General features: G+C 42.0%; 2 protein-coding genes across 2 annotated transcripts; one reads left to right on the forward strand and one right to left on the reverse strand.

Annotated features, from left to right (window-relative positions):
* Positions 1 to 340: 340 nt before the first annotated feature.
* On the forward strand, positions 341 to 4392 carry LOC146669915 (retinol dehydrogenase 10-B-like). Its single transcript, XM_085406565.1, has 5 exons — positions 341 to 928; positions 2163 to 2261; positions 2383 to 2528; positions 2630 to 2761; positions 3955 to 4392. The coding sequence occupies exons 1-5, from the start codon at positions 479 to 481 to the stop codon at positions 4073 to 4075; spliced, it is 948 nt and encodes a 315-aa protein (XP_085262691.1). The 5' UTR covers positions 341 to 478; the 3' UTR covers positions 4076 to 4392.
* cse1l (CSE1 chromosome segregation 1-like (yeast)) lies at positions 4250 to 16338 on the reverse strand. The gene is made up of 25 exons (XM_085406564.1): positions 16199 to 16338; positions 15288 to 15380; positions 14990 to 15132; positions 14384 to 14485; positions 14137 to 14282; positions 13954 to 14044; positions 13754 to 13861; positions 13472 to 13564; positions 13217 to 13384; positions 13001 to 13130; positions 12818 to 12883; positions 12452 to 12654; positions 12262 to 12346; positions 11998 to 12059; positions 11755 to 11891; positions 8798 to 8901; positions 8586 to 8683; positions 8342 to 8492; positions 8042 to 8250; positions 7684 to 7781; positions 7485 to 7570; positions 7314 to 7395; positions 6800 to 6946; positions 5036 to 5267; positions 4250 to 4911 (listed from the first exon to the last, which is right to left on the reverse strand). Exons 2-25 carry the CDS (start codon positions 15370 to 15372, stop codon positions 4822 to 4824), a joined length of 2916 nt encoding a protein of 971 aa, XP_085262690.1. The 5' UTR covers positions 15373 to 15380; positions 16199 to 16338; the 3' UTR covers positions 4250 to 4821.
* Between the last annotated feature and the right edge of the window lie 7813 nt (positions 16339 to 24151).

Raw genomic sequence — 24151 nt, forward strand, 5'->3', positions numbered from 1 at the left:
CATTGTAACACCTATTCCGATGGTCATAAACGCCGACAGAAACCGTATTGTATTAAAATGACCGAAAGCAACAGTGAGACTACTAAAACGTTTATATGAGCAGATTCCCCCCGAAAACTTTTTGATTCTAAACTACGATGAAAACATGAACCCAAAACTAAAATAACAGCTCAGAAAGTAAAAGACTGCAATAACTCTGGGTCCACTGAGTGTTATCGTAATCCCTGCCTCAATCCCACAGCCGCTCTTTATGAGTGTATTCAAGCGAGTCACTCAGCTCTTCATTTATCAAACAAAAAGCTGCTCTATTGGCGGCCGCCATCAGCCGACCGTCCTATAATCCGGCACAGTTACATAAAACAAGCCTCCAACCCCAACGTCACACGGAGAGGTAACTACACTCCAAAGCGTGGCATTCTTTTTTGTGTGACTCGTTGGCTTCTCCTGGACGCAGAAGGAGCAGGTGTGTCTAAGCGTCATGATTGTGTTAGTAGACTTGTTGCTGATGCTAATCGACCTAACCGGCTCTATCCTGAGTGCCATCCTGCAGACTTTCCTTCGGCCGAGGCTTAAATGCATCGATGGGGAGCTGTGTCTGATCACGGGAGCCGGGGGGGCGCTGGGTCGGCTGTTCGCCCTGGAGTTTGCCAAAGAGGGGGCCCACCTGGTGCTGTGGGACTGCAACGCGGCTGCCAACGAGCAGACTGCCAGGCTGGTGCGAGAACTGGGCGTCCGGGTGCACACCTACACGGTGGACCTGTCCAAGCGTCGGAACATTTACGAGACAGCGAACCGGGTGAGAGCGGAGGTCGGGCATGTCTCCATAATGGTCAACAACGCAGGCGTAGTGGCTGGACGGAGGCTGCTGGACTGTCCGGATGAGCTTCTGGAGAGGACTCTGCTGGTGAACTGCCACGCGCTTTTCTGGGTGAGAGCTGATGCTTTTTTTACGCACACATTCGTGAACCACCACTTTAAAGAAAAAAATTAATGGGCGATCCACCGGTCTCACAGGAGTTATGTAACACCCATTTAGTGTCCTCCTCGCTGGTTCCGGTTGGACTTGTGCACTGATGTGTCATAATGATGATCATAACTCATGTACACATGTAAATAAAAACACGCTACAAGCCAGCATCAAGTTAGGTACGTGATCCTGCTTTTGATCCTCCTAAAGCCTCAATCTGCTGCTCATAAAATAAGTGACAATTAGCGGATTTGCGTAAAATCGACGAGAGACAAACGGTGGGCGGCTTTTCTCTTTATTGTTATCAAATAAGCTACACCTGATCCGTCAAATGAGACTTGTTTCTCTCCTGTTTAACCACGTGTTAGCTTTTATTCCAAGTTTCACTGTTTGAATACATATTCATAGCACAAATACAGTATCAGTTAAAGTCATAAAGCTGTGAAACATCGACAACGTCCCATTTTCAGTTTTCAAAACCAAGATCCTCCAAACAATAAAACCAACCTTCATGTGCATATTCCCATATCTTCGTAGGTTTTGGGGGGTTGGTATGTAAATACACAAGCTATTTTACACTAAAGCCTACCTGGAGTCAACTATTTTTCTCTGCATGTCTAATCAAGAGTTCATTTGCCATTAATAGCCTTTCTTTGGGAATGTCCTCACTTGACTTTTTGCCCCATTAAATGGCTTTTAAAGCATTCTTAAATTGCATTTAAAAGGAGCTTCTGCGCAAGTTTGCAGCTCCATATTTTTATTGTTGGACTTTGTAATTGTCTTGTGAACTTGGCCTGATGCAGCCTGACGGTTCCTCGTCTGTCTTAAACAAGCCCTTTTAGCTCCTATATTTTTAAGTCCTCTGTCTTTTAGCATACTTTGCTCCAGAGCTGTGTGCAGGTACTGATGTCTCTCTCTCTATGATGTCACACAGAGCCAAATGCCCAAAAAAACAGTGTGAGAAAGGTAATTTATAACAGTCTGGAGTCTGAGTACTTACTTCTAAATATCATCACTGCACGAGATCAAAATAAGGAAAAGCACAATAATTCCACTTTAATTTCTGAAAAGTTGTAGACACATAAAGTATGCAAATCAGATTTTGAGCTTTAAGCAAAGGTTTATGGTTCCTGGCCCCCATGATAAGCTTTACTGCTTCACTTACTGCTGCAACCTTCCTAATTTCACCCAACAGATGACGAAAGCGTTCCTGCCACGGATGAAAGAACAAAATCACGGCCACATCGTGACCGTCGCCAGTGCACTTGGACTGTTCAGCACTGCCTGCGTTGAGGTACACTGCAAAGGACTGTTCGAGCACAAACTTAACAGAAATACTTTCCAAAGCGTATGTTAACTGACCCGACAACTCATTTAAAGGCTCCTCTCTCTGGTCTTTCTACTTCCCCCTACAGGATTACTGTGCTAGTAAATTTGGAGCTGTTGGATTCCACGAGTCACTGACACATGAGTTGATAGCAGAAGACCTGAATGGCATCAAAACCACTTTAGTATGTCCTTATATTGTAGACACAGGGATGTTCGCAGGCTGTGAAATCAGGTGAGATGCAATTATTCACAACTGGAGCTTGCTGGGTGGTAATAATGAAGTAAAGCTGCATTTCAGTATGTCCTTTAATGCCTCTGTATTGCATTTACCAGGAAAGAGCTTCGCAGCATAATTCCACCTCTTGAGCCTCTCTACACTGTGCAGCAGTCTATGAAAGCCATCCTAGCAGAACAGCAGATGATCTGCATTCCTCGTCTTATGTACATCCCCTTTCTTGCAAGAGCGTAAGTACTAAGTGGATTATATGACATGATCAGCTGCTTTTACCAAGGCTTAAATTAATATGGGGCTTTTGTTTTCCATTTCTTGATGGATGTACAATAGAGCATGTTAGCTCATATAAGTACTTGGGCATCTATATTGACACAATGTTGATGTTTTTTTGTTTTTTTTAATGTGAAAAATTGCCTCATAGGCGCAGATTGTTTGGCGTGAGCTCTAAAGTTTACTTACAGTAAAGTCAAAATCAACAATTGAGAAACAGGTAAAAATTGCCATGAAAATCATAGGAAACAAAGAACACTGGTCTCTCAAACCAAAATATGAGAAAGCTGTTGTTCATCAGGTTCAGAAAATTGTTGATGATCCATCCCATTTCCCTTTTCAAGAGTTATTTCTCTCATGGAGACTGTATAGAGCACTGATGTCAAACTTATTTTGAATGAGATGATCTAAATAGGGCGGGGCCAGTGAGGCTATCCTGTCTGCTACTGAAAACGGTTAAACTACACATTTAATCCCTGAGACGTCTAAACAATGTTCCTCAGCTTTTCTACATGATAAAGAAATGCTTCTGTAGTAAATGAAAGAAATCAGTCAGCATGACTCTTTGGGGTTAAACTGTCAGAGAAAAAAAAAAAATCAAACAGCTGTGGTAGCTCATTGCACACACTGTGCTATAATTTAAAAAAACGAAGTTTCTGTTACTTTACGGGAAATATCCTACTGTGGACACATTGTAAAAATTTGGCTGTCTTTTAATTGCTTATCTTTTACTTATTTTATCAGCATGAAAAAGCTGTTAAACCTATTCAAATGCATTTTAAAGGTCAGAAACTCGTGCCCTTCTTCACATTTTCCAAAGCTGCCAATAGTGGATCAGATTGGAGCCTTTGCTGGGCCGATTAAGCCCCTTGGGCCTTATGCTTGACTCCTGGTATAAAGCAACCAACTGTAAAGCAAACCGCTATAAGCACTTAGTCCTCTCAAAATCTATTGTACTTCTAAATAAAGGCTTGGAACAGTTTAAAAGGTCTGGAATTTATCACAGCGTACCTGAATGTTTGCTGGAGTTGCATTACAGGAAAGAGGTTTAATTTGTTGGTTTTTATTATGTGTGCAGCCATTCAGCACTGCATACCCAAGAGGAAAAGAAATCCCAGTTTTAAAACAAAGTTCATTCTTTTTTTCCTTCTAGCTTACTACCTTGGGAGGCAAATGTTGCAACGTATCGCTTCATGGGAGGCGACAAGTGCATGCTACCATTCATCAAGAACATTGAAATGAAGACCTCCAACGGCCATACCAAATTGTGCTAACGTTTCTGATGGTGTCTTTATAATATTCTGTGAAAATCTGCTTACGTTCGTTTTTTCCAGGACTTCCCAAAGGCAAAATTGTATGAAGCAATTTGTCGTGAATGCTGAGCTGTTTAAGTATCCACTGCTGATGCTAAAGGGCCTCGCAAATGAAATAAAAACAATTCACAACAGTGTGGATAGAATAGCGACTGCAGTGATAACAGATCCATACAAGTGCCTCTTTTTATTCACATTAACAACAAAGACATTAACAAATAAAGGGAAACATGCAACAGAAAAATATTAAGCTTTATGTTTGAGCCACAGACTACAGCCTCATAACCGTAAAAAGGAAGTCAAACATACAAAAGAAATGATTTAAACCCTCCTGTTTGAAATACATGTTCAGCGTCCCACACGTTCAATTTCTTTTATTTATTTTTACATCTGCTGCTGTTGCTGATGTTTTTGAAATAAACTGGTAAGTGCTTCACAACCTGACATTCAAATCCTTGTTAGCCTTTATCACATGAAAAGAAAAAGGCCCAGATATCTTAAAGTAATTCAGTTCCTTTTTTCCTTTTCTTAAAAGAAAAACCTTAAAATGACTTCCATTGGAGTACACACCCTGAATTCAGGCAAAATTTACTTCTCTGGTAAATCCATTTAACTTTCAGATCTCGAGTTCAACTGAAGCAGGTCTGTCATGTGACCGAGGGGTCATTGTGGCTATTCCTGCAGGGTACTGAGATTTTGCTTTGGTTTTAAACCAGCTGCACAGTAGCCGCCTGTAAGTAGCCCTGCAGGAACTGGAGAGCTTCTGCATTCAGACTCGTGCTCAGCATTGAAGGAACCTGCACAGAGGGGGAGGGGGGTACAATGTTTATCAATATGGTTTCCAAAGTGACAATTCTTGGATTCCAAACACATTGAATCAAACCAGAAAAAGAACAAAACTGCCTGCATTTGTGAACTTACCCTTCCAGGGCAGGCAGTAGAAAGCTTGTGCAGTGACTGGGCCAGCAGGATTTTTGGATTGCCAACAGCATCTCCAATTGGGTCGTGCTCCTTCTTCCCGGCAAAGGCCAGCTGTGAGAAGGCAGTCTGATAGCCCGGTGTGTCTTCGATGTCAATGAAGTGCTCATCGTCTGGGATGCTGTCGTCTTCAGGAAGCTCAAAGAAACCGATGAGGGCCTGGAGCAGTGGGGTCCTGAAGAGATACAATAACTCGTCTTTGTTTTACTCAGGACAACAAATAAACATTGGTATCTACTAATATGTAATATTCCCAGCAGCCATCTCCCCAAGGAGGAACAGGAGGAGTGCTGTGGGTTACGTGTGCGTGTTTGTGGTCCCAAATCCTTTAGTGGGACCTTTGCTTACATCCCAGCATCATCTGGCATTTTCCAGAGAACACCTGAAGTGCAAGGAGCCCATTATTTCCCATAGCATCTTCAGACTCATGTGCTCAGTGTGAACTAGGGCTGCCACAATTTGTCGACTAGTCACGATTATGTCAACTATCAAAATCGTCAAAGATTAATTTAATAGTCATCTGAAGCTTTGTAAGATCCTGAAAGATGCAGGAATAAGTAGCAGGATTTAAGAGTGTAATAACTGACTGAAACAGAAGAAGGCAGCACTGCATGTACAAGGATGCCAGCTGCTGTTAAACCCCGAAGAAGAAAAATGAGTCTCCGGTATCGTAGCGTGTCCAAATTCAGGGGCCGCATCTTTTGGAGGCCACATTTGTTGGCCGATTACGTTACAGCAACGCAAGGAAGGCTGTCCAAATTCAAAGACTCCTCCAAATTTGTCCGTCATTTCCAGTTTCCAACAATGGTGGCAGCTACTGAGTTTTAATATTACTCTTTCTTGGTCACAAAATAAACTTTTAACTTCTTTTCAGGTGAGAATGTAGCTGTGTGAACTTTAAATATCTGCTTGGTTTATTAAGACACCAGATTTTTGCACAAGTGCTCCGATGTTTTTGGAGACACCTGTTACCCACTAGCTCGATAGCTAGCCGGGGGTTCAAGCCTCACTAGAGCCGGCGAGAACAAACTCCCGGCACATTGTTTTCAGATCCCCGCTCAGATCTTCTGCTACTCAGGTTAAACACTTGGATAACTTAAAAATATTTTTGTTTGGCTTTTGTCAGTATTTTACTGAGAAAATGGTTGGCTGAGATTAAAGTTATAATTTTCACACAGCTGAATAAACAGAAAACAGAGAAGGGATTAAACAGAAGTGTGAGATGGTAGAATATACTCCAGTGTCCTGTTATATTTTAGATAGCAAGGAGCAGACGGCTGAGTTTATTAAACTCCACCGAGACAATCTGCAAATTTCATTAAAGTTTTAATAAACTATCATCTTTTTAGTTAGCACAAACCTTAAACACTTTAACCTGTAAGCTAATGATAGTTACATAAGAGCAGATGCATGCTGGTGCAATAAACTTTACGTTTTATGTCCAGGGGATGCATGATCTGATTAGTCGACTATCAAAATAATTGTTTGTGGCAGCCCTAGTGTGAACCTGCTCTCTTTGCAGATGAAGTGGATTCAGAGCGGTTTATAGTTCCTAACTGGACAAGCTGACGTCCCTGAAGTTTAACTGATTTTGGGTTACTGTAATATAATGATCCACTGTCCACTTCAATCTCAGGCAGTGTAAATGAAAAGTGTGCATTGCTGCTGTGTAAAGTTTTTAAATGTTCGAGCTTCATGTTTTCTTACCAGAGTTTCGTGTACTCCGTGTCCATCATTGCAGGACACTCAGTGAGGATCTTTGTAATGCCAACAGCACAGATCTTTTTCTCGACTGGTCCAGACACCTTCTGAACCTCTGGAATAACAATTTTCTCCAGCACCATACCAAACATTCTGCAACACAAAGTCAGTGAATTTAATACACTTTCAAATCGGTCTTTGGTTTGAAATTAAATTACAGCTACTGGTAACTACTGCACTCTATAATCACACACACTTTGCAATGTCATCACTTCAGTCAACTATAGTTTTAATTTTGCCATAAGCACCAGAGCTAGTGAAGAAACTAAAAGAGGTGCATGATTAATTAAGTTTTGACATAAGTGTTACTTTTAAAATAGATCAGCAAAAATTGTGCGTCTTTGCAGTAAGTTTGAAAGCCATCAAATTAGCTTATCAACAGAACTTGTAGCTTCTTTGTGCAACTGATGGATCAAACAAGATTTTGTTTTGGGGTTTGTTTGTTTTTTGGAACACTTACTTTGGCTGGATGCTGTCAAAAATCTCCTGAAGTGCTATAGCTCCATATTTGACACAATACAAATTGACAAACACCAGGAAACCTATGAGAGGGGAGATAAAAAGGTTCAGTCGCTGGCACTGCTAGAGCAGATTAAAGCTTGAATGTTGCTAATGGTAATGGTATACTAACTCTTGATGAACTTGGTGGTTTTGGAACCTTGTAGCCTCTGGAAGAGCAAAATGAAGATCTGTTTCCTGTACTGAATGAGTGATTCTCTGGCAAAAGAAAGGGAAAACATTAACAACAGCAAAAACCAAAAACCTAAACATTTTTTGCCAAAGACAACACTTTAGAAATGAACCACTGAGGAGAAGATTTATCAGCTTACGGGGGCATGTGCTCTATGATACTGTTGAGAAGGTAAAATCCTTGATGATCATTGGCCTTGGATGCTATAAGCTTTTGGAAAACTCCAAGCAAGCCAGGCTGAGGAAAAAAGTCGACAAACAATAAGAAAAACATGCCATCTTTTTTGCCGAGTAAGAAAACGAGAATCAGAAGAAAACTTGTATAGTTATTTTACTGATTAGCAATTAAAGTACTCGGTTGAGCTAGATTTTAAAATAGTCATCTTCTGGCCAAAAATAAATAAATATTTTAAAAAAATAACTTGTAAATATAAAATTTAAAAGTATTTGTTCGCGAAATTTCAGTGAAGGAGGAGGAGGAGGTTGTGCCATACTCACTATTTTATCAGCAGCAGACCTAGCAATAGTTTCACCTCCCTTCTCCAGGTAAGCCTGAAGGAGGCGCACCAGAGGGGGGATGTTCCCTGTTCGTTCCCAAAGTACAGGCTGCAGCAAATGAGGGAATAAGGCCATATAGGAGGCGGGAATAGAGTTAGAGTGGATCTCTAGGAGGAGAGACATCACCTGGAACACATATGGAAGAAACTCTGCAAAAGAAGACGGATAAAGATGTTGAGTTGTCCCTAAAGAGGCACCAACTGTGTTTTAACACAATCTACACTTAAATAACTGACGTACCCTGAACATCGTTCTGGAGGATCTCCGTGAAGACGGGGAAGAGTGCTTCCTCAAAACTGCTGACTGTAGCGGGGTTCGCCTTGCAGGTGATGCGGACAGACAGGCACAGGGACTCAAACAGGTAGTGGTTAAAGTGAGGTTTGCTGGGATTCTGAAAGCAGACGAAACATTTTTCAATACTTGATGCGTTTCCCCTCAAAACAAATCTATCTGTATCTATAAGTACTAACAAACATTGTGTTACCTTGCTGACTTGGAGAAGCTTATGAGTGAGCTGACCAATCAGCGTAGGGATGTAGGGAACAATGGACTCCTGCAGCAGGGAGAAGCTGCGCATGATGGCTTTGAAAATGAAACGAAAAAAAATTAACATGCACAATTAGGCTATGTTATTAACTTTGGACTTCGTGTGACAGTGAGTGAGGAGCATTTAGATAACAGGCAAGTCAGGCTCACCTTTCATAATGTATTCATTTTCTGCAGAACCAGGAAAAGCCAATGCCTTGAACAAGTTGTTGAGCAGCTGTTCAGTACAGGGTGCCATCTCTGCAGCAGTGATACTGATAACACACAAAGAAGAAAACTGACTGCACTTTGGAATCCTTTCATCTTACAGTTTAATACTAAATGGATGGAGAAAACGATACTAACGGGTAATATAGCCACTACTAGGCATGAGTGCTCACAACATTACAGGATTAATACACAGTTTTCCTCTTTAATGATTGAGACAACATTCTAATGAGAATAAATGCTCTTTATTGCAAAGGAAAAAATTAAGTTAATATTAAAATTTACTTCACTAACAGGGTTTGACATACATTTGCGGCTATAACAGACCTGTAATTGTACATGTACTCTTCCTCATCACATCTGTTTTTGATACCAAGATGGTGATGGCAGAAACTCTTATTAAGGCTTCAGTACAGACTTCAGAAAACAGTGAGTATTGAGTAGTGAGCTGATAACTAGTCGCTGTAAGCTTTACCTCAGCAAACAATGATCAAAACAGTCCCTAGTTTGACGTTAGTTACCTTTAACTATCACCAAACATGATGCAACACATTAAAATCTGTTCTTTCCTGGCATTGTGCAAACTTACATCCACACCAAAGGCCATGAAAACTAGGGCTGAACGATTATGGAAAATAATCTAATTGCGATTTTTTGCCCCAATATTGCGATTGCGATGCGATATGCGATTATTTTTTAAGGTATTTGTCTTCTGTATTATTAAACAAAGACAAGCAATACATCATATAGTATGGCCAATACTATATTACATTAATTTTAAACTGTTCTTTCCTGGAAGACAGACCTCTGTTATGATGACATGAGGTGATGCATGAATTGATGACTGACATTTTTATTTAACTTCTTCAATCACAACAGTATATTTGAACATACACAATAGTTTATTTTTAGCTTACAAACATCTGAGCATAAAGTGCTGACAAGGAACCCTGGTGTAAACATTAAAATGAAAGTCAGTACAATGTGCAGATTGCAGAAATATACATTAAAAAAAAATCAGTGGCTTTACCACACTCAGTTTTTCGACATCTGTGAACTACTAGACAGTCATTCAATTAAAAAATAATATTAAATAAATAAAACTAATAAATAAAAAATACACACATCTTACTGATCTCTGCAGTCAGTAACATTACACATAAAGTGCAAACATAATAGCAATTGTATAAACACACACACAAACACGCCTTTAAAGTTTAAAGGCGTGAAATTGGACGGTCTAGTTCTGATTAGCGTCACCGCTGTCTCGGTGGAGTTTAATAAACTCGGCCGTCTGCTTCTTGCTATCTAAAATATAACCAGACACTGGTGTAAATTCTCGACTGTCTCATACTTCTGTTTAATAAGTTTTCTGTTTGACGTTTAGTCAGCTGTGTGAAAACCAAGGAGGAACCCACCCGGGGGATTAATAAAGTTTTATTTTATCTAATCTAATAACTTTAATCTCAGCCAAACCGATTTACTCACGAACAAACAAAACACTGAAAAAAGCCCAACAATAACATTTTTAGGTTGTCTAAGTGACTTATATATTACGTTTAACCCGAGCAGCGAAACTCCGCGGTGATCTGAAAATGATGTGCCGGGAGTTGTGCCGTTCTCGGCCGCATCAGTAACCCTCGAGCTCCCGGCTAGCTGTCGAGCTGGTGGGTAGCAGACGCCTCTGAAAACGTCGAAGCACTTTTGCAAATATGGGATATCTTGATAAACCGAGCAGATATTTGATGTTTACACAACTACTTTCTCGCCTGAAAATATGTTAAAAGTTTATTTTGTGACCCAGAAAGATTAGTATGAGTAATTTTAAAACTTAGTAGCGGCCGCCATTGCTGGAAACTGGAGTTTGGCTGGGCCGCGCTATGAATTCTGGGATATGGTAGTAATTTGGACAGCCTTCGGCGCGTCGCTGTGACGTAATCGGTCTACAAATGCGGCCTCAGGAGGATGCAGCCCATGAATTGTATAATATAATCGCAGTATAATCGCAGCCTTTGCGGTTAGAAAATTGCACTTGATCATGTCGCGATATTATCGCAAATGCGATATATCGTTCAGCCCTAATGAAAACTGATTAATCTCCCCACAGAATTAGGGTTGACATTTCCAGGATTTTCCCCAAAATGCTCCACCCTAAATGTCCATGACTTTTGCAGGCTTTTTACAACTGTAGAAACTCTGGTGTTACATTTGGGAAATGTAAACCTTCTTATATGCTGATTTTAACATGAAGCTTTATTTCATAGATCAGTCCAACTCATTAACCACTAATTTAAATTTATGTTCTGTATCACTTGTTTGTTTGTTTTTAACTCAAGAAATGGCGATGGACAAAATGGGACTATAGAGTCTTGCATTGTGTGTGCACTAAAGATGGCACTGCTTAAAAACAATTGGTGTTATAACCAATTTGCACCAACACAATTTGCAGTGCACTCTTTTCTGCTCCTTTCTCGGGTTAAAAAGCCAAAACATCCCCACAGCAGTCCTCTGACCTCCCTTTGTTCTTGGCGTTTTGAGCCTTGGGCCGTGTCTGCTGGGGTGTCTTCTTTGGTAACACCACTGCTCGAGTTTTAATCAACATTTTTTACTTTCGGTTTTTTCTATTATCCCTCTCACACTTTCAACATACTGGGGCATACAGCTACAGTAACACGTCCTGCTGCCAGATGCTTCTCCTATGCTCTGTGCTGCATGCATCAATTTAACCCAACATGGCTCTATTCCAGCCACATGACTGGTTCAGCATTATTGTCACTATAATTGGCCTTTTGTGTTGCCTATCAAAACATGGATGGAAAGAAGTTCCATTAACTTTGCCTTACATGTCTATCAAAGATGATAATTATTATTCATGTGTTACAATATTATTTGATACTTACAGTGTTGTGTTGTTGGGTCCCCTCATAGTGAACAGTCTCTCCAAAGCATGTGCAGCATAAGTGTGCTCCACTGTGCTCTCTGCCTGCAGGTGAGTTATTAGTAGAGGGACTGCCTGCAGCAGCTGCTCTTTAGGAAGCTAAAGACAAAAAAAAAAAAAAAGATAGAAGCACTCTCGGTATTGGATTTTTTTTCTTCTGAAACTGAGCTGGTCATTGGGGAGGAAAAAAAGCAGGAAGTCATACCTGGCTTCTGAAGATCATGACATACTTGATGGCATCAGCCTTCAGCACTGGGAACTCATTAACTACAATGAAAATGACATGAAGAAAATTCACATTTTCGTTTGTAAATGGCAGAACATTTACACAATATCTCAAAATCTTTAGGATCTCAAAATGAATAGTATCTCTATCATCCAGCTGGTTACAGAGGAATAAATGTGAAGAAACTGCTGTATCGCACAGGCATTGGCACATTAAGATGTGAAGTATTAGCAGTTTTCTTACCATTGGGGGATTTTAAATCAGGGAGAATGTGGTTCACAAAGAACTCTGTCAGATTCACCAGTTCGTTGGCTTGTGTTATTCCATGCTGTTTGGATAAGATAAAGGATTTCACATTTAACACAAATGTTTTAGCAGTTACATATGATATACATCAAATTCAATAACTTTGGAGTGCGTATGTCAACCACACCTTTTGTGTCTGGGCTTTCGATGCCAGCGATGTGACCAAATAGATGGCAGCATCCTTGTGTTTCCAGTTCTCCCGAGGTGTCTTGGCGTACTCGGCCAGCATCGAGTTCACGTAGCCGGAGAAGATTGCTGTGACTGGTCCCTCAAAAAATTTACAAAGTCCTCTCACCAAATCACACGCAGCCCTACGGCGAGTGTCGATGTCTGAGAAAGGATGGCAAAATAGGATTATCATCAAACATTTTGATAAAATGTTTTATAACAACTATATAACATCATTATACCTTTTTAAGATCATTTTAAATTAAGTAAAAAGCAAAACTTTTTTCATTCAAATTTAATTTAAGAGATGGTGATGCATTTTTACCAGATCCCTCCAGGTCTCTTCGGATGTACTCCTCTGAGTTATCTTCAAAGGCCTCCTCATCCGCACCTAATCCGACATTAAATGTCAATCTGGTCAGTGACACTCAGCACATAAGCATGTGTGTATCCAAGCAAGCAGCGCCCTGAATCTCTAAGCACTTCCAGGTGTAATTTGATGGCTTACTTCTGAACTCCATGTTGGGCACAATGACCTTCTCACAAATGCTTGTGAGTGTATTCTGGTCCTCAAACAGATGCTTATAGTGTGGCCTTTCACAGACCGATGCCAAGAACTGGATAGCATTGCTTACGAGCTGCAACAAAGACAAGGTGAACTGTAAGTATGGGCTAAATGAACTTCAAAAATAACAGAAACACAGTCAGGTCTCACTGTTCTCACCAGGTCATATTTGACTTCCTGGCCAGTAGAAACTAGAAGGTTCCAGATTGCAGTAACAAAGCGTGGCAGGTATGGCTGAAATTCCTCATCGTACTTCTGAGCATAAAGAGCCGCATTGTCACAGATCTGAGACTTCAGCAGCTCCAGGAGACCTGCCTCCTCCTCATCCTGGGAGACGCACACAAATGTCAGAAACACTTTTGCAATAAGTGATTAAACTATGTTGCAGTAAATGTAAAGGAGAAGATAACTCACATCTGTTTGTAAAAGTTTATTATCCAAAGTCAGTAGGCCATGGAAATTGGTCATCCAGGTTTCCATATGGTCTTCAAAAAACTCTGGAAGGTCCTGTGTGACACGGCAGAGTTTACTTGCAGTGCACATGAATAAATTCCTAAACAGACTGAAGCTAACCAGATGTTACTGGCAACATAGTAGTGCTACCTTTTTTGTAACTATCCTGACTTATCAATAATTACTATACAACTACATTAATTTTTTTTTTTTTTTTAAATATTATTATTTCAAAGAACTGACCTGAAAGTTAAGACTGTAGAAAAGCTTGGCGATAAGTGTGAGTGATGAGAAGAGGACCTTCAAGGCATTGACATCTGTAGCATGAGTTTGACACAGCTCGATTGTGGCCTGCAATAAAGACAGATGTATTCCTAAACCTTGTTTAAAAGTTTTATTTTGTTAGGTGTTACATAACATTTGGTTTAATTGTGATAACAAACCTTGAATAGTTCAGTCAGAGGTAGCGCAAACGTGTCCAGAACCAGTTTTATCTCAGACCAAAGCTCATTTGACTTGAACTCATGGCGATACCTTAAAAAGAAGAAAAGGTGCAGAACACATTAAATTGTTTTATGAAAACAGATTCATAAAAGATTTTAAAATCACTGAGAAGAGAGTTCTACCTCTTGAAGAGTGAATGTGCAGTGCGCAGCACACCGTTGATGATGTGGAAATCTCCACTTCTGAAGCGAGTCACCATCTCTGTTAGAAGGTCTGGCCATTTTTGTGGAAAGTCTTCACGTCCTATGATGCTGATGGCATCACTTAACTGTGAAGACAGATTGGACACATGAGTAGGAGTGAATTTATGGATATTCTTCCTTTGCTTTAAAGTACACCTTTTAGGGACAATGGCGTGTTGGGACGCACCTGTTTCTGTATCTGTTCCGGGCTGCTCAGCATCAAATTTACAATGTTTGCTTTTATTGCCGTTCGGTCAGGATCAGAGATTTTGTTGGGTTCATCTTCAACCTGTGAGTAAACAAACCACAGAATTAGGCCAGCATAAACAAACCTGCTCACAGGTGTTAAATTGTATTACACACAAACTTTTCGAGAACCTCAGCAGACACATGACAAAATCAAAACAATTATTAATGGAATAAAGAGGAAAAAAATCTTAATCTAGATCACTACAACCGATCAGCTTTATACTGTGCTGTTAAAGTGCTGAATACACTGCCTATGTAGTGCCATGCCGGTGTAAATGAATGGCAATGCATTTTTAACTGCCCCCACCCCTGGACTGCGAAGCTGAAGGGCTTATGCCACACTGCTAACACTGAGGTATTTTATGTGCATGGGAGAGACAAAGGAGACTGTTTCTTTCAGTTTAGCAAGCAGATAACAAAAGTGAACTCTAACAATTTCAAATGGACCTGGGTTCAATGATAACACAGTGTATTTCTATTCAAAGATATTAAACATGTGCAGAGAAAAACACTTTCAATCAGGCTGTTATTCAGCAAGACTCACAATTCTCCAGTTTCTCTTTATATAATTTTTGAATGTCACAGCAGCACAGACGCGGATCACGTTGTCCTGGGACTTCTCCAGCAACGTGAGAAGTAACAGTGGATAGTTCTGGTTTCCTTCTACAGATTCAAGAAACTTTTCAGCTGTAAGGGAGGAAAAAAATGTTGTAAAGGAAGTATTAGAGCAAATATTAGAGTAAATGAAGTAAATAAATTATTCATAGCTCAATAAATAAGTGAACAACAACATTCATTGTAAACTCCTTTTTGATATGCAAGCTGTCATTAGAGTGTATTACCAGGACGTCTGACTGTTGGATCTGGGTCGAGGGTTTTTCTTAGGAACTGAGTCAGGGTCTGTAGGTTCGCATCATTCAGCTCCATGATCAAAACTACAAGGGAGTGGAAAAAAGACTGAAAGAGTAAATTACTGAAAAACAAAAAGTGCGTTGCAAGAGACTAAATGCAGTACCTCATATAGGTTGACAACATGTAACGATCTAACTAAATCTACAACATTTTTAGCAATGCCTTAAAACCTGTGCATTGTTTCCAGCAAAATAACATAAAAGTTCCCATGTGCATACGTAATTTGACTTGGTTTGATTGAAAGCCGTTTCATTGCTCTAACAACCCAACTTAACTCTTGACTCCTAAGTTTACAGTGTGTCTGCTAGGCTAAATCATTCATGCATTCATTTTAGCCTGGTAGCAGCTAAGCACTATAGACTGCCAATGCCAGATTGAGGTAATGTAGCCATAATTTGGCACCGCTGCTGACTCCAGATCGGTTTATGCGGCGTAGCGTCTGAGCTAGCAGGCTAAAGGCTGTCTAGTCTCCTGCGAGTTTTAATATAAGCACATGGCCGTCGCAGATTCGCATGTATTGGACAGTATGCAAGGTCTACGTTATATTAAACCATTTCATCACTGTCCCGAACAAAGCAAAAAGGGGAAAAAAAGCATATTCAAAGCAAGATGGAAAGCAGGATCTCGATTCCAGTGAATAGACTGATCCAGCAGCCGGTCCTGTCCAAGTCATCCAGCTACAGTTAGCACTAGCTTGCTAATGTGTTTGCTGCTAACCATAAAGTTAGCTAATTTCCGAACAATATGAATTTCCTCTTAAGTTATTGAACCGTAACAAATGTCAGACACTGAATTAACTGTCACTGAATACCACAACTGTTAAAGCAGTGGGACGCCTTACCGTGATAGTTAGTTTAATTTAGGATGGGATGGAGAGCCACCACAAGTCGTACAGACGTACCGCTTCCCGAGCCAGCTTTCAAATACCTTGAGTAAAAGGAACTGCGCGGTTAGAGTACTGCGCAAGCGCAGATGTCACGCCAACGTCGTAAGGCACGCCCCTTGTCTAGGTTTAAGTGTAGCAGCACTAAACGGTTATTTACAATGTTCCTGTTGAGGTGGAAGTCGGGGTGGGTTTAAAAAAAAATCCATTTTGGCTTGAATAACGCAACATACATTCATTAAATCCTAAATCTATTTTTAAATATAAATGTATTATGCCAGAAATGCCTGAATTCCAACAACCACCAAACAGCTAAAACAACAAATAAGAGCAGGTAAACGGATTCCGCAAAAAGATATAAACACAATACGCGGACCCGACACATCAGTGAGATGTAGGCTGTCACTCGATGGCACGTAGGCTACTGACATGCCGTCGGGGTTGGAAGCCTCATTCTGATGCTCCAACAAAAGTTCACTGAATCAGAAGCAAAAGAAGATCAAAACTACGCTTCACATTTGATAAATATCGTCATTAATCCCCTCTTACTTTTGCTGTTTTGCTTCCACCACGATAAAATCACACTTCCTGCACATCTCTCTCTCTCTCTCTCTCTCTCTCTCTCTCTCTTGGTATACTTCAAGATATAGTTTCCCATCTCAAAGTGTCAGTACCGATAAATGAATCAGAATTATAGTATTTCTGACTGACTCAAAACTGAATCGAATCGAGTGGATTTTAGGATGGAATTGGACCTTGTGAATCGGAATCGAATCGATTATAGAAACCAGTGACAAAACCCGGCACTAATTAAATGTATGTGTTACATTTTTAAAATTTGAAAACAAATTTAAGGCCACAAACATAAGATGAAGTAGACTGAACACGATTTTTTATCAATTTGTTTAAGTAAGTCACCACTACTTTTTATTCAGAAAGCTGATGTGAGTTGTCTTAAATTTGAAAAACTAAGTTGGAAATTTTGTTTCCCAGTGGGAAGGATAAATGGTTTGAAAATGCCATGTCACTGCTTTCCTCCTCCCTCGCACAGATCAGTCTGCATGTTCATGGCGCCCACATATTTTTCTGGAATGTGTTGTGCAAACCTGGGTTCAGCTGGAGAAGCTTCAGCTCAAGAGATTATTGTTGGCATTGCTGTGATTCTTTGCGTGATACACTGATTTGCTGAGTAAATGTTTACTCTTATTCAAACTGTTTTGTGCCTTCTTTCAGTTTAACACCAGGTTTATAAACAGCTTGCTAGCTAGTGTTAGTCTAGCTTCGGCTCATGTTACTTAAAGATTAACCCCACAGCTTTAAAAACCTCATATAAAAATCCTTCCGTGAAATTTTCTATTGATTGTTTGAAATAGAAAAGTCAGCAGCTACTTGATAAGAGGGCAGACAAAGCTTTTCGGAAGGTGCAGCTGTTAGGGCTGGGGGCTTTTTTTCAATGAACTTTTATAACATATGAACTTTATATTCTTAACTCCTGTATTATTTTAATGCTTTGTGGGTGCTTTTGAACATCACTATTAATGTCAAATCTAGCCTTTCTTTAGCAACAGAAGCATACTGTTTTTACATTCAACAAACATTTCTGTTTAATTACATTTTAACCAACAACAATAATAATAATAATAGTATTTGTTTTGTTAAAAATGTGTTTCGATACAAGTTTTGTTGTGAAAGTCCAAAGCCATAAATCAGATCAATGGCCTGTTAATTGGTTAAAGTCTAAATTGGCTTTATAGTTGAAAATAAAGTAATTTAGCTCATCCTTCCAAACAAATAATTGAATTCCACAGTTGAAACATTTTTCTGTTGCCTTTGTGCCTATAAACACTGCCATATGTTTGGTCATTGTGCTTATTAGAAACGTTATATATTAGAAGTTAGCTTTTGACAAGGATGTAATGATTATATTTAAATTAGGTGGTCTTTTTTTAAAACACATATCTCTTTAGGTCTAAACAGTGGCAATACCACACATTCAGACACAGTAGTTGATGGTGTTTTTAATATTATATGTGATTGTCTAATTTGGATGTATGAGGTCTGCATTGACCTTCTGTGTTGTAAATTATAACGGCTGCACAGCCATTAAGGATTAAATCAGCTTCTAAATAATTTTATGGTTTTTCTCCCTCTGCTTGCTTCTTACTGTCTTGGAGGGTCGGGACCAGCACTCCCCACATTACATCAAACTCTTACAAGTCTAGAAAAGGAGCTGTTGAACAGAAAGACATCAACTGAGTGGTAAAAATGTTGGTTTTCCAAAATATTCGTAATCGTCAGTGACATTTATATTAATCAGGCTGAACTTTAGTCATACTTTAGATCAGTGGTTCTCAAACCTTTTACATCATTCCCCACATGGCAGGAAGAAATGTTTTCACACCCCATGCAAACAAACGAATGACAGAAAATCCTAGTTGCATCTTTATTTAGATAGCAAACTCATTCACAATGAATTCTTCAGTAATTTTTGTTTTAAATGAACAACTTTCATTTCAAACAACTATTTGTGACTTTTGTCACTAGACTGCTTCATTAGTCTGCACCACAGAATGCACAGAATGTGAACTTTGCCAGGAACGCAAAAATAAAGTTCAGTTTTAGTCTTATTAAAAAGGAAATCCAGAAACCTGCGAACAGAGATGAAAAAATATAATTTAGTAAGAGCTTAATACTTTTCATTCTTAGTAGCTGCAGTGTGCCTGTTTTTCACTGCAGAGCTTTTCAAAACGTGGTTGCAGGCTTGATACTGCCACTCTCGAATCATGTTTAATGTTCAGCTTGGATCTATGCTTTGTTTTCAGTGAGACAACAGCAGAAAACCCCATCTCACAGAGATAGGGCATGGCAAACAGAAGCAGAATGTCCACAGCTCTGTCCTATGAGTGGAAACAAAACCAAAAACAAAGCACCAGAAGCACACCGGCCAAAAACAACAAGGGCACAAGAGTCCGAGACCCAGCTTCAGGAGGGCGACCATGAACCCGGCAGAACAGGAGCGAATGGCGAAGCGGTTCAGGCGGCCGCCCCGGAGGTCGACAGCAAAACAAAACAGAGGACAAAAGTTCGGGAGGCCGACCAGGAGGCCAACGGTCCAGCAGTCCAAAATCCCGGAGTTCCGGGGGCCGACCCGAAGGTCGAGAGCACAGCAGGTCAGAGATCAAAAGGTCAGGGGGCCGACCAGGAGGCCAACGGTCCAGCAGGCCAAAACCCATGAGTTCCGGGGGCCGACCCGGAGGCCGAGAGCACAGCAGGCCAGAGATCAAAAGTTCAGGGGGCCGACCCGGACGGCAATGATGTCCAGCAGACGGCCCGGAAAGCGGCCGGCGATCCCGAGGGGCAAAATGAGGCTTGGGCGATAGCAACACAACTGCAGAACCAGGCGAGGCTGACACAGAAACTGAGGCCGAAGCTGGACCAGGCGGAGGCGAAGCAAGAACAAAAGCCAAGGCTGGAACTGACGATAGCGACACAGGCGCCGAGGCCGAAGCCGGGTCAGGCGAAACACAGGCCGAAGCCGGACCAGACGAACCAGAAGCAGAAGCCGAGGCCGGACCAGGCGAGGCAGCAGCAGGGGCCGGACCAGGCGAGGCAGCAACTGAGACTAAGGCCGGACCAGGCGAAGCACAGGCCGAAGCTGGACCTGGCGAAGCACAGGCCGAAGCTGGCGAGGATGATGAAGCTGCGGCAGGAGAGGATGATGAAGCTGCGGCAGGAGGCTGGACGGGCTCCTTGGGCCCTCCAGCTGACGAGGCAGGAGGCTGGACGGGCTCCTTGGGCCCTCCAGCTGACGAGGCAGGAGGCTGTGTAAGTTGCAGCCACACACAGTCTATAGTGGGCGACATGAGTTTGTATGAGTTCTCAGACTGAGGTGTGGCAGAACCAGGTGAGGCGTCGTCCTCAGGTTGAGGCGCAGAAGCAGCAAGCGGTAGCGCGGCAGGTGGTGGTCCTGCAGGCGGCGGCACGGGAGCCGCAGGTGGTGGCGCTGCAACCACAGGTGGTGGCTGGGCGGGCTCCTCGGGCCCCCCAGCTGACGTGGTAGGAGGTTGTGTAAATTGAAGCCACACACAGTCTAAAGTGGGTGGAATGAGTTTATACAAGTCCTCAGACTGAGGTATAGCAGAACTAGGCGAGGTGTCGTCCTCAGGCTTAGTCGCAAAAGCAGCAGGCAGTAGCGCAGCAGGTGGTGGTCCTGCAGGTGGTGATACGGCAGCCGCAAGTGATGAAGCAGAAGGTGGCCGGACGGGCCCCTCGGGCCCTCCAGCAGACGAAACATGAAGCTGGCTGGGTTCTCCTGAACCTCCAGCAGACGAAGCATGAAACTGGCTGGGTTCTCCTGAACCTCCAGCAGACGAAGCATGAAGCTGGCTGGGTTCTCCCAAACCTCCAGCAAACGAGACGTGAGGCCGGACGGGCTCCCCGGGCCCTCCAGCTGACACTGAAATAGGCTGCACAAGCTGCACCTCCGTCTCCGGCTCCAAACCGGCCTGGATAGCAGTCCCACAGCAACTTAGCTGAGCCTGATGGCTAGCATTTCCAGTGAAAACAGTCTCATCATAGCCGGGCTCATGACCCGGAAAGGCAGTGTCCGTTCCAATAATCTCCGGAGAAAAAACATGAGCCAAGATATAGTCACTCACTTGTGTTCGTGGTGTGGAGCATTGATGGCGCGCACGCCGCTTTTTCTTGAAAGTGGAAGACGGCGGTGCAATAGGCGGAAGTCCCTGGTAACTCCGAGGTCCCCCGAGAGCCAGTCGAGAACCCCGGAAAGAGGGCTCATGCTCCGGAATGAGCCATGGCTTCCACCGGAGCTCCTCCAATAGAGCGCAGTATATCGACTGACGCTCGTCGTGATCTAAATCAACGGTGTCCAGCGCTTCCTCGCGCTGGACCGTGGCAGGAGTATGGCGAGACTGTGATGAGGGCGTGGAAACTGGTGAGCTGAGAGGTGGTGACGCTGTGGCGAATCTCAGCGAACCGACACGAACACACTCAGGTTCCGGAGGCAGCAATGGAGATGACTGATTGTGGGGTTGTTGTGACTGGTGGGTGCTGGAAGCCATTTCCTGACTCGACAGTTCCTGGGCCTGCAGCATCTCCTTTATCCTGGTAAAGGCAGCAACTATGGCAGGTGAGTCCGGGAGCTGGAGAAGGCGGGGATCCCTCTCCATAATAGCTTCAGCAACGTTAACCATCACCAGCTTGCTCTTCAAATCGGGCGCTGTAAAGATGCGGTCGAGGATCGCTTGGATACGAGCCGTCTCCTCCAGACACTCGACGAGAGCTGCATCCGCTGGGTCCATACTGGTCGGGTCGTTCTGTCACGGCGGGGTGCGCCGATGTGTGTGGAAACAGGACCCAAAAGCAGATGATGACGAGTAGTTGAAAGTTTGAGCAGAAAAGTGATCCTTTATTAGATGACGGCAGGAGTAAACCAGGAAACCAAAGTAAACTGACAAAACACTAAGAAACAAAACACTAAACGGTACTGAGACCAAAACCTAAACTATGACTGTGATGGAAAATAACCAGCAAATACTATGACTAAGACTAATGATGAATAACAGATGAAAACCATAACTAAGACCGAGGTCAAAATAAACAGAACCAGGCTAGAACTAGGGCAGAATAAACAGACGACCCGACAATGGCATGAAGAAAACAAAAGGCTTAAATACAGACATGAGGTGATCAGGGGAAGTGGAAACATATGGGGAAACAGCTGACAGCCATAAACCTAATGACAGGACCAGGAGAGAAAAGCTAAATACAATTAACAGAGAACACATGACATTGTCAGAATAAAACAGGAAATACTAAAACTAAACATGACAACACAACTTAACAGACCTAATACGTGATGAATAAATACCAAACCCCAAAACATAGAAAACCCAGGAACAATAACCAATAACTGCCTAAACTAAAGGCAAAATAGGAAATAACACAAAAACTAATAACATATCAAAAAATACAAAGAAAACTCAGAGTGCTGGGTCGGAGACCCAGCCTGTGACACATTAAGCTTTTTAAGTATATCGATGAGATAGGCCAGCTTCATCAGAAAGACTTCATCATTAAACTGGCTTGCAACTTCATGCATGCCTTCCTCCTATAAAATCATCAGAATTTCCTCTCTGAGCTCAAAGACTCGTGTCAACACTTTACCTCACTAAAGCCACCTTGCCTCACTGTGAAACAAAACAGCTACATGCTCAGCTCCAATGTCTTCACAAAGTACGGTAAACTGTTGTGCGCTGAGGGGTCTTGTTTTCATGAAATTCACCACAGCAACAACGTTGCTTAAAACAGTCTTGAGTTCGGGGTTAATCTGCCTCGATGCGAGGGGTTCTCTGTGTACCAGGCAGCGTGTCCATTGCGCATTTGGTGAGACTTTTTTGATAAGTGCGCGCAACCCCTTCTTTTTCCCTGCCATAGTTTGTCCACCATCCATGCAAATTCTCACACAGTTGTCCGATTGAAGGTCATGTTCTGTAAGATAACAGTCAAGAAGCTTGAAGAGCTCATCAGCTGTCACTCTACTTGAGACATACTTGCAAAAAAGCAAATCCTCACACAGAGACTCTGACATGACAAAGCACACATAAGCAATTAACAGACAGTCTTTGTTGCTGTCTGTAGCCTACTTGTAATGCAAAAAGTCTGTCCTTCAGCGCATCAATGAGTTGTTCTTCAGTGTCACATGAAATATCACATATGCGCCTTGCAACTGTGTCATTGGAGAGAGGGACAGCCTTTAATATTTGCAGCATTCATCTCATCGAGCATACTTGACACCGTATTTAAAGCTCCAGAGAGTATGAGCTCCTGGCTCAGTGCCTCTCCTGGCTTATTTTTTGGCTATTATCGGCACTTGCCTCATTTGTCTCAGATGCAACACGTTTTTCTTTTCATAACTGTCAAATATCTCTCCATTTTGACTACCATTCAAACCTGGGACAGCAGTAGATGTGCATATTATTAACGCAACTGTGGCTAATTTCTTTGTACTACCGTAAAAGTGATTCTGATGTTAAACATTAGGTCCACGTTACTTTTCTGCCAGGTAAATTGCGCCACACCGGTCATAACCCTATGCCACACAAATAAGATATGCAAAAATATGCATCAATTTCTATTTTTTAAATTTATTTTTTCCCCATTGGCCAAATTAGTCTGTGATTGGCCTTAGTGTCCCAGAAATCATATTTAGATACAACTAAACATGACTTACAAATGTGTTTTAAATGGATGATTCCTCACTTGATGACAAATCATCCATTTACATATTTGCTGAGTTCTAAATTTGATGCCAGTGAACTTATCAGTGGTTGCTTTAAAAAAACAAACAACAAAATCGCCAATGAGCAAGCACTTGGCAACAGTGGGGAGGAAAAACTCCTTTTTAACGGGGAGAAACCTCCGACAGAACCAGGCTCAGGAAGGGGTGGCCACCTGTCGGGACCGAGTGGAGTTAAAATATTCAATGACATTATATAAACATTATATACACATTTTTTTTAAATAAAGCCTTTAAACTCTCAGTGCCCCCTCCTTCTGAAAGGGACTGCTTACAGAGCAGGTATGAATGGTGCCTGAGTAGACATACACAACTCACAACTTCCTGGCTCTCATGACTCCTCTGCAGAGGGTTTCCCTAAGAAGTGGTGGCCTCGTGGGGGGTGTTGGGGAACGGGGAGCTGTGCCTCACTGCCCTTCCCCTCTCAGAGAAACCCTTCTACAGAGGAGTGGACAGAGCCAGGAGCTTGTGAGCTGTGTATGTCCTGGTGAGCCTCCACCTTTTACAGGTGGGTGCAGCCTGGACTGCCTAGAGACAGACCAGACCAGCTGCACCACACAGACACTTCAAATCGCATCTGCTGACAAAAAATA

Source organism: Rhamphochromis longiceps, linkage group LG5, assembly GCF_057381845.1.
Source record: "Rhamphochromis longiceps isolate RC_006_pf linkage group LG5, R_longiceps_female_GT1.1, whole genome shotgun sequence".
NCBI lineage: Eukaryota > Metazoa > Chordata > Actinopteri > Cichliformes > Cichlidae > Rhamphochromis > Rhamphochromis longiceps.

Coding starts and splice junctions, on each gene's coding strand:
- LOC146669915 (XM_085406565.1), top strand. CDS start 479: ATGATTGTGTTAGTAGACTTGTTGCTGATGCTAATCGACCTAACCGGC. Junction 929..2,162: donor ACTGCCACGCGCTTTTCTGG/GTGAGAGCTGAT, acceptor TTCACCCAACAG/ATGACGAAAGCGTTCCTGCC. Junction 2,762..3,954: donor ATCCCCTTTCTTGCAAGAGC/GTAAGTACTAAG, acceptor TTTTCCTTCTAG/CTTACTACCTTGGGAGGCAA.
- cse1l (XM_085406564.1), bottom strand. CDS start 15,372: ATGGAGCTGAATGATGCGAACCTACAGACCCTGACTCAGTTCCTAAGA. Junction 12,060..12,261: donor TGATTTAAAATCCCCCAATG/GTAAGAAAACTG, acceptor TTTTCATTGTAG/TTAATGAGTTCCCAGTGCTG. Junction 8,493..8,585: donor AGCTTCTCCAAGTCAGCAAG/GTAACACAATGT, acceptor GTCTGCTTTCAG/AATCCCAGCAAACCTCACTT.